General features: G+C 38.7%; 1 protein-coding gene across 1 annotated transcript in view; it reads right to left on the reverse strand.

Moving 5' to 3' along the window:
• FGD4 (FYVE, RhoGEF and PH domain containing 4) overlaps positions 1–15,935 on the reverse strand; it is a 207,713-nt gene that overhangs the window by 43,694 nt on the left and 148,084 nt on the right. Inside the window, exons 3-4 of the mRNA XM_054591270.1 lie at positions 11,044–11,227; positions 6,183–6,690 (exon numbers count right to left, since the gene is read on the reverse strand). Coding sequence (XP_054447245.1) covers positions 6,183–6,690; positions 11,044–11,227 — 692 coding nt within the window. The remainder of the gene's footprint in view (positions 1–6,182; positions 6,691–11,043; positions 11,228–15,935) is intronic.

Consider the following 15,935-nt stretch of genomic DNA (forward strand, 5'->3'; position numbering starts at 1 on the left):
TCCTCAGAAATCTCTCTTCCTCGCCCTGACCGTCTGCTGCAGCAAGGGCCTCATCCTCTCACACCTGGGCTACTGGACTTGCTTATTATATACCCTGCTCCAGCTGTTTTGCCTTTTGTCTGACTCACTTTTTCTAAAACCCACGGATGTAAATCATGTCACTTCCATGCTTTAATTAAGTGCCACTGAGGCCAGACAAAACCAGGCTTATGGAAAATTTGAAATAACACAGGGAAGAAACCTATGCTTAATCTGACAAAACAGGAAACAGACTGACCATATATTATGCTAGTGAATATATGTTTAAAAATCTGCTCAGAAAAACAGGCTGGAATGTTAACTATCAAAGCAGTGGAACTGTGGATGTTTTTTGCATTTTTTATGCTTTGCTTCATTTTCTTGATTTTCTATGAGAATTATTAATTTTTATTTAGGCTTCCAAAAATCTTTTAAAAAAGTCTCCATTGTGCTCTGGGGGAGAAAATATAACTTGGGCAATGCAAACCCACTGCAATTTGTCCTTAGTTTACGTGTTCTTTTGAAGCCTCTCCCCCTATCCCCTCACTCATTTCTCTAGGTATCTGGCCACTTATTATGGGGCCAGAAATACCCCAAACATGCCATCTACTCTCTTACTTCTACTCATTCTTCACACTTTCCTTCTGCCTAGACTCACTCGTCACCTCTTTCCCACCTATTCTGTACCACTCAGAAACCTTCCAACCCTTCCTTTCAAGCCCAATTCATCTGCTTCTCTGCAGCCTGTCCCATCCATCCCTCATCTAAGCACCCTTTTTCCTTCATCTGTGGGTGAAGCTCATGCTTCTCTCCGTTCCGTGGGCAGGGCCTGTCCGGTTCATTCGTGTTGGCGCCTAGAGAGCGAATCTGGCGCACCAAATTTCAGACTGCACTACAGGTGGTTTCTTCAGGTACGGGCTCTCTTAGTTCATGTCTTCTCATTTTGCTCTTACACCTTGCCAAAATACTAAACGAAGTCACCACAAAATACAGAAGTTCCTGAGTTCACCATTCAGTTTTAAGTGAATAAAAAAAAGCTATCCTCAGACTTCTATAAACTACCCACATGGTTAGTGGGCAACTTTTCTGCTGTCCTGCACATTGTTTTAAAACCACCCCAACTTTAGTTGGAGCTCCCATCATCATCACAGCAACAATAAAAGGCTGATCGGCCAAGCTGGGTAATTTTTTTGAGGCACTTTCACTGGCTTGGAATGAAAGCTGGTTTGCCAAGAGAAGGAATGGCTAAGGAGTGACTTACTCTGTCTTCAAATCTAACAAGACCCCAGCAGTTGTCTTCCTTATTTTTCAAGAAGTGAAAGAAATTTAAAGCTTTACCAAAACTAAAACAACACTTGTTGCTTATGGATAACCAATATAAGCATTGTTTTGACTCCCAGAAAACTTTGATACTTCACATTATATATCCTATAAATTAATCAACAATTTTAAGGATTACACTTAAACTCAGTGGAGAGACATTAATAGAAAAAGAGGAAAAATGAGTTAATTTGAATTATAGCATTGATATTCTATCCACAATTTGCTTCTGAATTTGATTCTCTGTCATTCTTTTCCTTAGGAGATAACTATCTTCCTAATTTTTATTTGAGTATGTTCAAGAGTTATAAACCCTCAAGGTTTATGTAATAACATAATAAATAAAAATGATAATTAAGAACCCAGAAATAACCAGGAAATAAGTGGATTAGCTTATTAAAATTTTATTTTTAGAGAATGACATAAACAACGTGGTTACAGATTGTACTTGACTTCACTCCCCCCTCAAGCACAGCTAACATTTATTCAAGAAGAAGAAGCCACTGAGGGAAACCTACAACATGGGGGAGAGGCCGAAGCGCCCCCCGCCCCACAGAGAACAACACAGACTGCATTAGAAGTATGGTGTGGCACGACTGACACTAGCTTGTCACATGCCTTTGGTTTCACTGAGACACATGCTGTCTGCCACCACACTCGGTAATGAGTCCCCCCCACCCCAAAAAAATGTAGAAGAAGGAGGAGGAGGAGGAGGAGAAGGAGGCCATGATCAATGCAATAACGCTGCCCAGCAGCTGTAGTCTAGGATCTGACCTGGTACTAGTTCCCCTCTAGTCATGAAGTCAAAGCCAGACAGTACCAACGAAATCCTCCCCCTTCCTGTAGGTGATGAACTGAGGACAATGCAGTTCACTCAGCATGATCACTGATGCGAGTTTAGAAAGAAGTCTTTGAGATTAAGGTAAAAGCCAACAATCCTAGGGCAATGTATACTTTAAAGGAGTTTTGGCCCAGGGATGCAGTTTTAAAAAGGGAGATGTTGCTTATACACAGTTAATTTAGTTGAAGAATTCCACACCTTCCTGGGGGTTGTGGAGAAAGAAAGAAAGACAAGAAATTAGAGACTCTGGGGGAAAATGTACTTATATTGAGGAAAATATCTAAATTCATTATGGTATTATATTTTATCAGGTGGGAAATCACCCTAGTAGATATTTTAACTCTACATGATAATACTACTCTTATTTCTTTTTTTAAAAAAACCTGTTTGTTACAGCCTTGATAAAACTGTCATTATTAGAGGTTTAATACAGTGCTACTTTGAGTTTATGTTGCCAGTAACAGAGATTCGTTATTTACTTAAACTTTATTCTTAAAAAGCGTATATCCACACAATTTATATTTGGCTCACTGTATGAAATATAGGGGAAGACAACAAACCTCAGAAAACTCTACCAATATAACACATTAAAGTATATACTGGATATTAAAAGGCTCATGAAAACTAAAGAGAAGTTTACATTTATGCAGCATAACTTATGAATGCAGCACTTCACTTCAGTGCATTTCTACAAAACCTTACACACCAAAGCCTACAAATCTGAGAAAACGGGACCATTTTTAATAAAATTCATTCTAAAATGTACCGACCCATTTGCGTGAGTCTCCTAATATAATTTAAGCTACTTATGATAACCCAAATTTGTCATGCCAAACAGAAATTCTAATACTATTACAACCCCCACCCCAGCCTCCTCAAGTGTGCATGCCTGTGGGTGGCACATGTACACACGTGATATTCCTTTGCCTCTACTTTCCCTGGAACTTATGGGTTTTAATGTTTCCTTATAATAATATCTCATATTAGGTAGACGTCAACCTTTTAATCAGCCACAATACCTGATTAACCTTAACTTAAGGATACTCTAACACCTTGTGGGTGACAGATAAAGGTACCACAAAGAGTTAACAATTTTCCTTTGGTTCTGAGGTTTAAAAAAAAAATCTGTTTATGGTAGAGTCAACAGTTTCACAAGGGTAGACAGTCTTTTATCTTTTACATGGTAAAAATAGCAGTATTATCTATTTACCACTGAAAGTGATTCTTGATCAAAATACATCAGATAATTAATGAAGCACTTACATAAGCTGAGACTATTTTAAAGTCAGTTCTCAATGATTAATCGTGATTGTTTAAGATGCATTTCATGGACTCTTTGTGATTCTATTCTACTCCGATTCCCAGCCCCCAACCCCCCATTCTCACACTCCCGGTGCGCACTTAGTAAGTGTCCATTAATTTTAATTCTGGTATAAGTGAAACTTCTTTAAGACTATTCTGATGTAAATCTCTTAATTGAATCACATAAAGAGTGAACAAATTTTTTTTCAGTTGTCTACATAGTGAGACTCAAATATTCCATTATGTCTTGAAGTTCAACACATTAGACAGTTTAAGAAGCAGCTGATAATCTGGAGGGCTATGCTAACAGAGGAACATATCTAGATAAAACAGCATAGAATTATGATAGTATCACTGATAAGGGCCTTACGATCATGCTCAGTTTGTGTCCTTTAATTAAAGGCACAAAGTATTGACTTGTTGACATTTGTACTGTTAATGGACAAGTCAGAAGCAACATTGAAATTTCGTGGTTCCAATCATTTTGTTCATTATATACTATTAAATTTTGTACTTTTTAAGATTTTTTTAAACTGTGGTAAAATGTACATAATATAAAAATTACCATTTTAACACTACTAACATTTCTGTTTGCACTTTAGAACAAGGAAAGGCAATGCAACAAGTATCAGAGCTGAGAAGGAGAATATATCACCACGTGTCTCCCATCTGAAAAGGAGCATTAGAAATTAAATCCTAATAATCTGTTTCAGATGGGAAACACATGTGATGTTTAGATCAACAGCTCTGCAGGAAAAAAAGAAAAACTTTTTTTCTTCCCACATATAGTATATACCATCCATTACTTAAATTCCCATTTAGGAGAAGAGCCAGCTGTACTATTCTAGATTTCACTAGTTTAATAAGGAAGCCCTATTAGCCTCCAAACCCAAGTAAGACATCTCTGAAAATGTATACATAATAATACATGGGCTAAAAAAGTAGTACCCAGTAACCACAGACATCATTACCAACGAAAGTATTTCCCTTAATAAGAACGGCTCTTACTGTCTTATAAATACTTGCTGGTGGCATCATTCCAACGGTATAAGGACAGAGGTCTGATTTTTGAGGCTCTTGGTTCTAACCTTCTCTTCTCTTCATCGTTCAAGCAGAGAGACACTAAACCTTACACTATCAAGATGTTAAGAGATTCACTTTGCAATGTCCGGTTTCTTTAATATTTCAGATGTTACCAAGCATGACTCACTTTCTCCCACCCACTTCCTTTTTTGAACTTTCACTGCTTGAAAGTCAGCATTTAAAATTAATTTTATAACCTCAAGAAAACAAACCATTGATTCTGTTTTGGAATTTTTTTTAGGAGCAGTGAAAATTGTACCAGAAGGTGGATTTTGCTTTAAAGTTCTAAATACATCCATCAATCACTTTTTACTTAATATTTTAGTATCTGTCCTTTTGAATTTCTGCCCATGTGAAGACACAGCACCATTAAAAAAAATAAAGTACATAGATTTAGGACTTGGATTTGTTTCTTACAAAATTCCTATAATTATCAAGTTTTCAATTCTCAGCTCTCCTACACAGATTATGTATGAGAGTGTAAAGGAGAGACTAAGAGAAACTATTAAGAGAAGACGAAGCCATGGAAACTTTTTTCTTGTCATCAGAGATGTCAACAATGTTCTATGCATCTTTGATCCAAGGAGTCCCAAGTACTTTGTAAAAACCATTATTTAATAATATTTCCAAAGCAGTATGCTGACCTGAATAAAGAACACAAATGCAATCGGCTCATCACCGGAATTGTCTGCAAGTTTCTGTTGCAGTGCAGGCAAATTATGACCATTTCACCAGATGAACTCTGTTTGCACATGGGCAGAAGTGCTATTCAGGTGGTTCACTGAACTACTGTCCTCTTTGGAGAGGATATGAGCTTCCAGTTTGCCACAGTCTCTCCTCCCTTTACTATATTGCTCACAGCTGCTGCATTCATGACATTTCCCACATGTTGGCATTTATATTTGTGACTTCTTGCATCAGGGACACAATACTGGCCTGGGAATCAGGGCACAAGGGGTCTGTCTAGGCTGTTGATATTGTAAACTTGGAAAATCACTTCAGCTTTCTGGGATTGTTTCTGCTTTTGTAAATGAATTGCTGAACTAAGATGATTTTTAAGGAGTCTTCTAATTATAATAACGTGTATTAATTAGAATTTTTTAAAAAATAGGACTCTGGAAAGGGTTATCGATATCTGCTGAGTAATTTGTGAGTACTTCCATATTCATGTCCTTACGAGAAACATTTACTAATACAAGTTAATCTTCCAAGTCTATTTATTTTACTAGATTAAAAATGTCTGAAAAGCAAAGATTATATACTTTTCTCTTGCTTAGCCCATAAATATGAGGGTTGCAGCACGAACACCTAGAGCAACAAAGAACATTTTCTTCCCATGTAAATGAAAGCAATGTTTGTGGTTTTCCTATATCAAAGTCTTCACATTGTTCTGACTCTTGAAGTCACAATAGATTACTAGAACCTACAAAGAAAAGGTGACCTATCTCCTCGAAGAGCAGGTGAAACACTCATTAGCAGCTAGAGCTCGAAAATTGTTTAACTGGTGGCAAGGGTGATCTGACTCACTCATTTCACAGGTGCTATGAAACAGTTCGAAAAAGGTAGGGGAATGATCAGGGCTCCCTCCTTCTCCTTGTGAGCTGGTTTCCCACTTTACCTTCATCTCGTGGTGCTGATCCAGCTGTTCCAGTTCCAGAGGGCTTTCTCCACCTTCCCTCTCCTGTGCCTTGGCTTCTGTGTCTGCCCCTCCTTCTTCCAGGGGCCGGACTGGAGCTGCACTCGGAGTCCTGCAGCCGCTGTCAGAGGCATCTGCATCACAGTCATTTGTTGTGGGTGAGGCAGGGTCCCTGGTACTCTCGTCTCCTTCTCCATTCACTAAGTTCACACCGAGCAAGGGTTCAGAAGTTTGAGTAGGAGTATCTGGGACAACAGCGGCCGCTTTATCCTCCTCGCATTCTATCCGGTTTTGTGCCTCCATCGCACCGTTAGCCACACAAGTTTGTACACCCTGAGTTGGATCTGGATCATTTCCCTGCTTCTGTGGTGGGTGCTGGGAGAAGAGTTTTTGCTGAGGTGTGGTTGTCAATCCATGCTTTCCTGGGGTTCGAGGAGCATTTAGGTTCATAGCAGAATTTTTCTTCAAATCGCCATAACTTGATAATGTGCTAAAAGATAAAATAAAAAGGAAGTGTGAAAACACTGGCATGGACAAGCTCTAGAATAAAGATAAGTTTATTCCAGCTGAAAAGGGATATTTAGTAAAGACATTCTTTCCCCCTCTGATGGTTTTAGAAACACAGACAAGAATGTTCCAATGTAGTTTTCAGTTTCTTGCAATGCTAACCACACCTAAACATTTAAGTAAAGATAATAGGTATGAGCTTTATCTACAAAGTGTGAAACGTTTCCTTGAGCTGCTTATCAATATTGCTAGTTAATGGAGACTTAAATATGAACTAGGGATATTTAATAAAACCATCTTTTCCTGAGATTTTTACTTTCTTAACAGTTTAAAAACAAATATAGTTAGCCCTCAATTTATGAACAGGTTAGAAACCAAAAGTCTTTTTTGTTTGGAAAGCAGAACACACATTCTCGAAAACTTGATTACACGTGCTGCCATAGGCCCCTGACTGACCTCTCTGCTTCCGCGCCGGGTCCACTCCAGTCCAGCCCCTCGGAGTCGGCCACAGAGATCAAACTCTGCGAGTGCTTCCCCCACACGCTTAAAAGTGAACCTGGCATCCTCACCGTGGCCTGTGAGGTTCTATACACTCTGCAAGCTCCGGCCTCTTTAAATTCCATTTCTCCGCCCTCGCAGTGCTCCCGCCGTGCCTGTCTCCGTGCTGTGCCCCCAACTCCCAACAAGCAAACACGCACACTGTACGATCTCTGAGCCATTGTTCTCTCTGCCCAGGACAATGCTCCCCAAGACACCGGTGTGGCTCACTCCTGCCATCATTCAGGTTGCTGCCCAGATGTCACCTCCTGGATGGTTCTATCTAATACACTCTACCACTAACTACACATTTTATTTTCCTTGTCTTTAAAGCCCTTCTTTTTACTTGACATTATATAGAACCACAATAGTATGAGAGAACCTAACTGCCAATATATTATAATATTCCTATGGGACTATTCATATAGCATTTTGGTCTCGGATTCCAAGGAGGAAAAATATGTAAATCTCTGGGCTGCAATCTTGGAGAGATTCCTATGACCTAATGAGGAATAAAGATAAATTTAGACTTATACTCTCTAAAGGGGCAGAATGTACCGTCTTCTCTTCTACTTTATCCCCACTTCTTAGCACAGCACTTGCCATATGGAAAGTGCTCAATCCATATTCGATGAGTAATAAGTAACTGTGATTGTGATGATGATCATGGCACCAGTTCAACATTAGCAGCTAACATTTGTTAAGTGCCAGAACCCCCCCAAGCCCTTCGCAATGATTACCCTGTTTCATCCTCATTATATTTCCAGAAAAAGAGACTCCAGGAATCCAGACTTAGAAACTTATACAACATGGCAATGTCATATGGCTAACAAATGATAAAGCTAGGGTTCAATCCATGAGGTCTGATGCTAAATCCTATGGTCTTAACCCCAGAGCATAATAAATACATGGGGACATGAAGGGGGGAGTGAGGGGCAGGTGAGTAAGCTGCATACAAATGTGGGAAGACAGCCCAGGGCTCGCGTCCATCCCAACGCAGGGAGAGGTCCGAGGGCGGAGGGAGGTGGCAGGAGGCACAGTGGCAAGGGCCCTGAACAATGCTGGGATGTGTGTCACTGTCTCCCCTTACGCCGCTCCTCCCAGACACTGCTGATCAGGACTGGGGCATGGAACAGGGAATGGCAACAGACAACAAGAGAGCAATAAGGGAGGAAAGAAGACATGGTCAAGTTCAGCTCCACAGGAAAGAAAAAATTGGTAAGGGAAAGTGTCATATTTGTAAAAGTTGCAGGTTCTCAAAATAAATAAATGTGACGCACTCCCCCAATGATAGTTGCCTTCTATGACAGTATACCTGTGGCCTAGATAATTTCCCAAACTGTCTCTGGAGAACTGAGCCTCCTTCTTCTCGCCATATCAGTGTCCAGCAGCCCAGTAGAAAGACCCTCAGAAAATTCTCTGTAACAAACTTCGGGCTTGTTTAGGATTTCTGGGAAGGACTGCTTTGGATGACAGGCAAAAATGTCCTAGAATAAGTGACAACCAGAGGATATGTGGAGGAAATAGGGTAGGGATGAGGTGGGCAGGGAAGGTTAGTAAAAGCAGTGGTTCAACCGGTACGGAGAAGATTCCTGCTGCTTTGGAGAAAAACAGTTGGCCTAGCAGTGTCCGTGGACAAAACCAGCATTCGGTTTTGTGGGAGAGTGTTATTTATTTATTTCTAAAATCCTGAAGTCTTTCAGAGGTTAGAAAGACTAGTTTCTCTTACTACCCCCCTACAAAAGATTAAAAAACCACAACAAAAAATAAAATTTCACTTGCTTCAAATCCATCCTCTAAGTCACCCATAACAATATAACAGATTTACATAGATTACTGCAAAGAGGATAACTATAATACATAGGTAAGGTCTTCATAAGAGTGAAGGGGTCTTCTATGATACCACTGTAACAACACTGGTTTTTCTTGCCATCCTGCTATGGTAACTCACAGCTGGCAAGATCGCCCTCCGTCCCACAAAGTGCTAGTTTAAGCTGTAACAACTGGGGTATAACCTGAGAGCTATCCTGTAGGCATATGGGCATCATCCAACAGGAAATACAAACTTCCCATTCAAACCCTATAGGCCCAAAGCCACACAAGACCCTTCAGACACTTTTACGGCCAGTTTCTGTTGATAACACCTCACTAAGAAAATACAATTATTTTTTGTATTGGCAGTGGACATGGCCACCAGTAACAGTTCTTCACCAGATTTGCCGAAATGCTCACATGACATCCTAGCTTCACTGAGAACAAGTTTTCTTAAAATATCATAAATCATAAGCACATCTCTCCTTAGATCCAATAGCTTTGCATCAAAATATAACTTTGAATCTGTGAAGTCTTAAAGAGTAAAAGAAAACTGCTATCAATAAGCTGGAAAACTGTGTACCTTTGTGTATGGAGAGGAATGCAAAGAGAAGGTTATTAAATTTGTGAGGTTTGGAGGACTCGACCTTTGGAGGGGCTTCAGTCTGGTGTGCACTACCAACGGCCAGGGCTCCCGTGCCCCGTCACATTATATAGTCCCTGGACACGGCCCTGGAAACTGGCAAGTATGCAGGGTCACTCTCCGTGTGATTAGATCCACTTGCCCTCAGAAACAAAAAAATTTTAAGTGGCACTAAATCATCCTAGTAAAGATTGCTATAATTTAAGACAGCAAAGCTATTAAAAATCCTGCTTCAGAGGGGTAGGTGTTGAAGTTGAAATATTCATGACTCAAGTTCCCACAATTGATTGGAAATGAAAATTGAAGACAGGCTTCTGAACTAATTTGCTCCAGAACTTGTTACTAAATATAGTCTTACTTTAAATGAGGGACACTGCAGTTCCGTACTTGGTCACAATTTCCAGAAGATTTTGAGAGCATTTCCAAGCTTTGATTCGTTACATACATAACAATAAATCTTGCAAATAATGAAATTATCTAATGGGAAACCATTCCCAAATATTACACTGAAATTAATGGAGACAGGTTGCTTCAAGGATGAAAGTAAATTTATATATAGTCTGTTAAATCATATGCAGACTTTTGGTGACATAAAAATAATAAAATGCTTCTGATAAAAATTTTCAAAAATTCTATTTGTCAGTGATGGGAATTCTAAGAAAAAACAATTGAGAGTCATATAAGTAGAAAAGCAAATTATGTGAGTTTGTTTTTATCTTTAAGTGAGAAATACATAGTATCTCACCTACCTATTTTGAAATATTAGGACTAAAGAAATAAAAAACTATATCAAATAAATACAAAACTAAAATTTAACATGAATTGTGCTATTGTTGTTACCTCTTCACAACACCTAATATATAATGCAAGGGTGTGGGGAGAGAGAAAACAGATACCAAATGGACGTAGAAGACCCACATTAAGTAAAGTGGGACAGAAAGAAGCCCGCGGAGATGCACCAGGCCCACTGGAGTCCCATTCACAAACATACACAATGACAAACAGAGATAGAGACAACCTCCTGCTTTTTCACCCTAGGCACCCAGCGGTCAACACCACAACCCCCAGTACAAACAGAGGAAATGAGAGAGCGTATCCATAGATCTCGCGGACACACTGTGAAGAAGCTGGTGGCATAAGCACTACACATGAAAAACAAACAGCAAATGACAATTTATAGTAGGGCATGATGAAATACTTTCAAAATTTACTCTTTCTAAAGGCCTACCAAACCTATTGGAAGGAGATATCTGTTTGATTTCGAAAACTAAGAACTCTATCATCTTTTTCAATACAGGGCTTTTGTCTCCCCTCGGCCTTCTCCCATCATAAATGAGCTCTTACCTGCCTCCTTCAAAGCGACTGATGAGATCTGATATCTTATTGGATTTTTCTTTTGAGACACAGGAAGCAGAGGCAGGCTTAACTTCCTCCATCCTGGGTGCTGCACTAGACAAAGCTTTCTGCCTGTGGGCCTGGTGTATATTGGACAGAGGTGGATTCTGCAGGTGTAATGGCTTTGGAGGCACTGTGGAAAAAGAATTAATAGTATTTCCTTAACAACAACAAAAATTCTGGTGTCCTGGTCATACAAAACTTTAGTGTTACCAAACTTTTGTAAAGAGGTCTGTCAAGTTTGTAAGGAAACTTAACCAAGGGGCCCTCATCTATATTGGACATTCGCTCTGTGTCCTGTGGAAATTTTATCTTCAAGATTCCAGTGGCTCTGGAATATTAAGTCACTTTAAACATGGTGTTATTAAACACCTAGGGATCTACAGAGGGCTATGGCATTCCAACCTCATTAGAGATAACATAGCAGTTGCTCATCTAATCAGAGAAAATAAAGTGTTAAATTTGAAAGTAATTTCTAGAGATACACTTATTGCTGCAAAACACATTTTTAACAACAGAATGAATAACAGATACACCAGAATCCAGACCTAGTAAGTTAAACATAAAAGCCAACAAAACAACAAACAGTAATGTTGCAGTTACTATAGCATCTTCCCATTTAACAGAAGTACCTTATCGCATTTGATCTTAGATAAACTTTTTTTTTTTTAACTTTACAGTCCTCTGAGGTACCTATATTCATCTCTTAATCCATGAAGGCTTAGAGAGATTAAGTGACAGGCCTGGGGTAACAAGGCTAATCTGATTTTATGACTCGTGTCCAGACTCCGGCTCCTTCCATTATCAGCATTGCCCCTCATCATAAGTCCAGCAAAGGGGGATAGAGAAGTTCTCTTATTATTGTCTGCTACATTAATAGATGGATTGCATCAACTTAGCACAAATCATTTGCGTACAGTTATCCCTTCATTCAATTAATAGAATAGGAACAGATCATTTCCTGATATACTAATATCTACAGATATTCCCCTAACAGATGAGGAACTCTGTAGATAATAAATGTACTATGCCATAAGAGCTAAATTTACATTCTGGATAAAAGGTTATAACATGTATGTGTTTTTCTATAGCTGGTTTTTAACAAATCAAATAGAATCTTATCCTCAAAAAACACACACAAAAAAACCCCAAACCTGTCTCTTAACTTCATGTCTCTCCCTAATTCCATGCCCCATTTCCCCCGAGCAGGTTAACGCTGGTTTTCACTCATCTCCTCTCTTTTATAAACTCAGTTTACGGCTGGTTGCCTGATGTTCACTGGCCTAGATCTCATCACTTCTGTGCCAGTTACCAATCCTTACAGAGGAAGAAAAAAATGTATATCACAGTGAGCTACAGGTATAACAATTAATTCATCTCATTGTCTTCAATGCAAATGAGAAGAAAATCCCAATGGAAAAATGACATGCTTCTATTTATAAAAGTGATATTATTTTCCAAGACATGCTTGGGGAGGATTAATATAGTACCTATTGAGAAGGAGGGGGTTTCCCAATAGGTACTGTAAGTGTGATATTTGTTAATCCTAAGGAAAAATTTCCGGTGTAAGAAAAATATGTACCAAGATAGTACACCAGGGCAAGATTCCACTCAAAAAAAGAAAAAATTTTAACATTAGGAGTAATTTCAACATTCATAACTAGAATATTCAAAGAAGGAAGCAAATACGTTCTTCATCATTCTGTTTGCAAAGGTTGTTATAAAATAACTCATCCTAATCTAGAGTATACTGGTAAATGTTTCTTATTTATTATGTGCCAGTCATTGGTAGATGCTTGAAAGTTTCAAATAAAGTAACTATCGGCCAATCAGGTTCTCAGAGATGACTCTACTGACCTTTCCCATCTCAGTTACGCCTGTCTTTTAAATGGTTTCCTAACAATCTGCACTTTCCCCCTAGTGCTGATCATTATTATATGCTTATTAATTAGTAGTAAGCAATATTAAAGGATAGACCAGCAGTAAAATATTAAATACATTACAGATGTGAAGCTCTCTCCTTCACAATGCTGGAGTTCTGTAAGGCGGGAGCACGTCCGCTTTGATCACAGCTGCATTCCCAGCAACTATCTGCATCGTGCTGTGGCACATTTGTGGAACACATGAAGGAACTAATTAACTGTGTCATCAAGGAGCTCATAGTCTCGAGAGGAGACTGATGTTGATAAACATGGGCATTGGGTACAGTTATTTTAGAAGTACAGAGGAGGCATCTACTTTAGCAAGGGAGATAATCCAAATGTACAGTATATCAGTAAATATATTCATTCATTCATTCATTCATTCGACAGAGAGAAAGAGAAAGGGAGGGAGAGAAACATCAATGTGAGAGAAAAACATAGATCTGTTGCCTCTTGTACGTGCCCCTACCAGGGACCGAAACTGCAACCCAGTCATGTGCCCTGACTGGGAATCAAACCGGTGACCTTTCACTTTGCAGGATGACACCCAACCAATTGAGCCACACCCATCAGGGCATAAATATAGACATTTTAAATAAAAGAGCACAAATGATACAAAAATTTCAGAATGGTATGTGAATATCTAAAGTGTCAGAAACTCTGTTTTAGAGGAAAATAATGCATACAAAAGAAATAAAAAGGGAAGATAACTGCTCTTTCCATCTCTCTCTCAGCATTTCTGATCTTTCTCTTATACTCCAAAGGGTGTAAACAGTTTGAAATGTTTTCTGAACATCTCCTAGGTGTCCTATCAACACCTCCAGTTCATTATGACTAAAACTTAACTTACTTCTTCCCCTGGTAGCCCAAAGGATGTAAAGAGGAAAAGCAGTGTTCCACCTCATTAATAATCAGGGAAATGCAAATTAAATCCACCATACGATACTCCTTCAACCCCATCAGATTAACCAAAAGTTTTAAATCTGACAATACCAAGTGTCAGTGAGGATATGATGCAATGTGAAGTCTCATACGTTTTGAGAGAAAGTATAAATTAATACAACCATTAAGAACTCAACATTTCCAAAATATATATCCTAGAGAAATCTTATACATCATTACTGTACAAGTTTTTATTAATGTTTACTTTTTAATTAATTCAACAAATATTTATTGAATACCAATTAAGCTCTGTGCACTTTATCATATCAATGAGCAAAAGGAAAAACATGAAACAAAAAAAAATGGTAAGTAAAGGATATATCAGAAGGTGGTAAGTATTAAGAAAAAAGGGGGGAGGGCTTAAAATAATAAGATAGAAGGGATTTGGAGAATAGGGAGTGGGAGGGGCATATTGTAGTATTAAGTACGGAGTGTAAAGTGGGCCTCTCTGAGAAATTATCTAAGACTTGATGAAGTTACAGGAGTTATTTGAGGAAGGGCATTCCATCGCATAAAGCAAAAGCTAGAGACCAATAGAGGCCAACGTGACCGGACCCAAAGCAGTAAGCCCACAAGAGCAGGTTATTGGGGTCAGAGGGAGGGCCTGAGACCGCACAACCTTGCACAGGTTTTGAAATGAGTGAAATGAGAAGTCACTGAAGAGTTCTGACCACTGGAGTGACATATGGCAAATTTCAACAGCCCCACTCTGGCTGCGGTGTTGAGAATGCAGGGGAGGCAGGTAGAAGAGTTAGGCGGCTACTGTAAAAATTCAGGCAGGAGACAATGGTGCTTAGGAGGAGAGAGTGAGAAAGAGTTGAATTTCAGTTAAAAGTCGATTTTCTGAAAGATTAAGTGTGACGTAAGAGAGAAAAAGCAAGGAGTCAGGGACCTAAATAACTGGAAGGATGGAATTGTCAACTAACACACAAGCAGAGGATGTTTTTATTGATTTTAAAGAGAAAGGAGGAGAGGGAGAGAGAGAGTAAGAGAGAGAGAGGAGAGAGAGAAACATCAATATGAGAGAGAAACATTGATCCTTTGCCTCCATACATGCCCTGACCAGGGACTGAACCCACAACCTAGGTATGTGCCCTGACCAAGGATCAAATCCAATCTTTTGGTGTACAGGATGAAGCTCCAACCAACTGAGCAACTGGGCCAGGGCAAGGTAGAGCAATTTTTGGAAGACGAATCAATAACAGTTTTGGAGAAGCTAAGTTTGAAATATCTAGGTGACTAGAAATAAAATGGAATCTATTACAGCCCTTTTTACAGACAGTAAAGAGAACAAAACAATTTAATTATTAAAATACTTCCAACTATGCAAAGTAATTATTAAGAATGAAAGACACTAATTGCAGTTTAAGTTTGGGGATGCCCACTACATTTCAATTTTTGTTTTACTATGGAAAACAATAACTGACTCTATATTAATAGACTATAAATTTATAACATTATACCTTAAAAATTAAATATTCCACATAGAATGCTTTACTTTAGAAGTAAAATAGGTTTGAGTACTTTACATATACTTAAATTATTCAAACAATGGGGCTTTCCAAGGCCATGAAATATTTTCAAACATTTAGGTTTAATGATGAAGAAGTGACAATATATGGGTTTTATCAAAATAATTAAATATGGAGAATATTGTGGATCAAAGCTCTTAAGAGAAAAAGAGCTATTAGCTTTAATTGCTAAGAAGGTTATTTTGAGCCATATCTAGCATAGCAGGAAATAGGCCAATATTAAAAGTGGTGAGCAAGAGGAAAGGCTTACATTTGAAGTTGTTCTGTAATTTATTTGCTTGACTGGTAGGATTGGTATGAATTGAATAAACCATTGTTTTCCAAGGCCTTAGGGTGTTTTCCAAGACTGAGGGAAAACAAGCCCAAACTATTGAAGGAATCCATTTTTAAATCTACAGGCTCCAGTTTAGATTCTAATGCAAGCTTATCTAATCTCAAATGTAAA

Source organism: Pteronotus mesoamericanus, unplaced genomic scaffold, assembly GCF_021234165.1.
Source record: "Pteronotus mesoamericanus isolate MK-2021 breed Mesoamerican mustached bat unplaced genomic scaffold, CSHL_Meso_final scaffold_21, whole genome shotgun sequence".
Taxonomy (NCBI): Eukaryota; Metazoa; Chordata; class Mammalia; order Chiroptera; family Mormoopidae; genus Pteronotus; species Pteronotus mesoamericanus.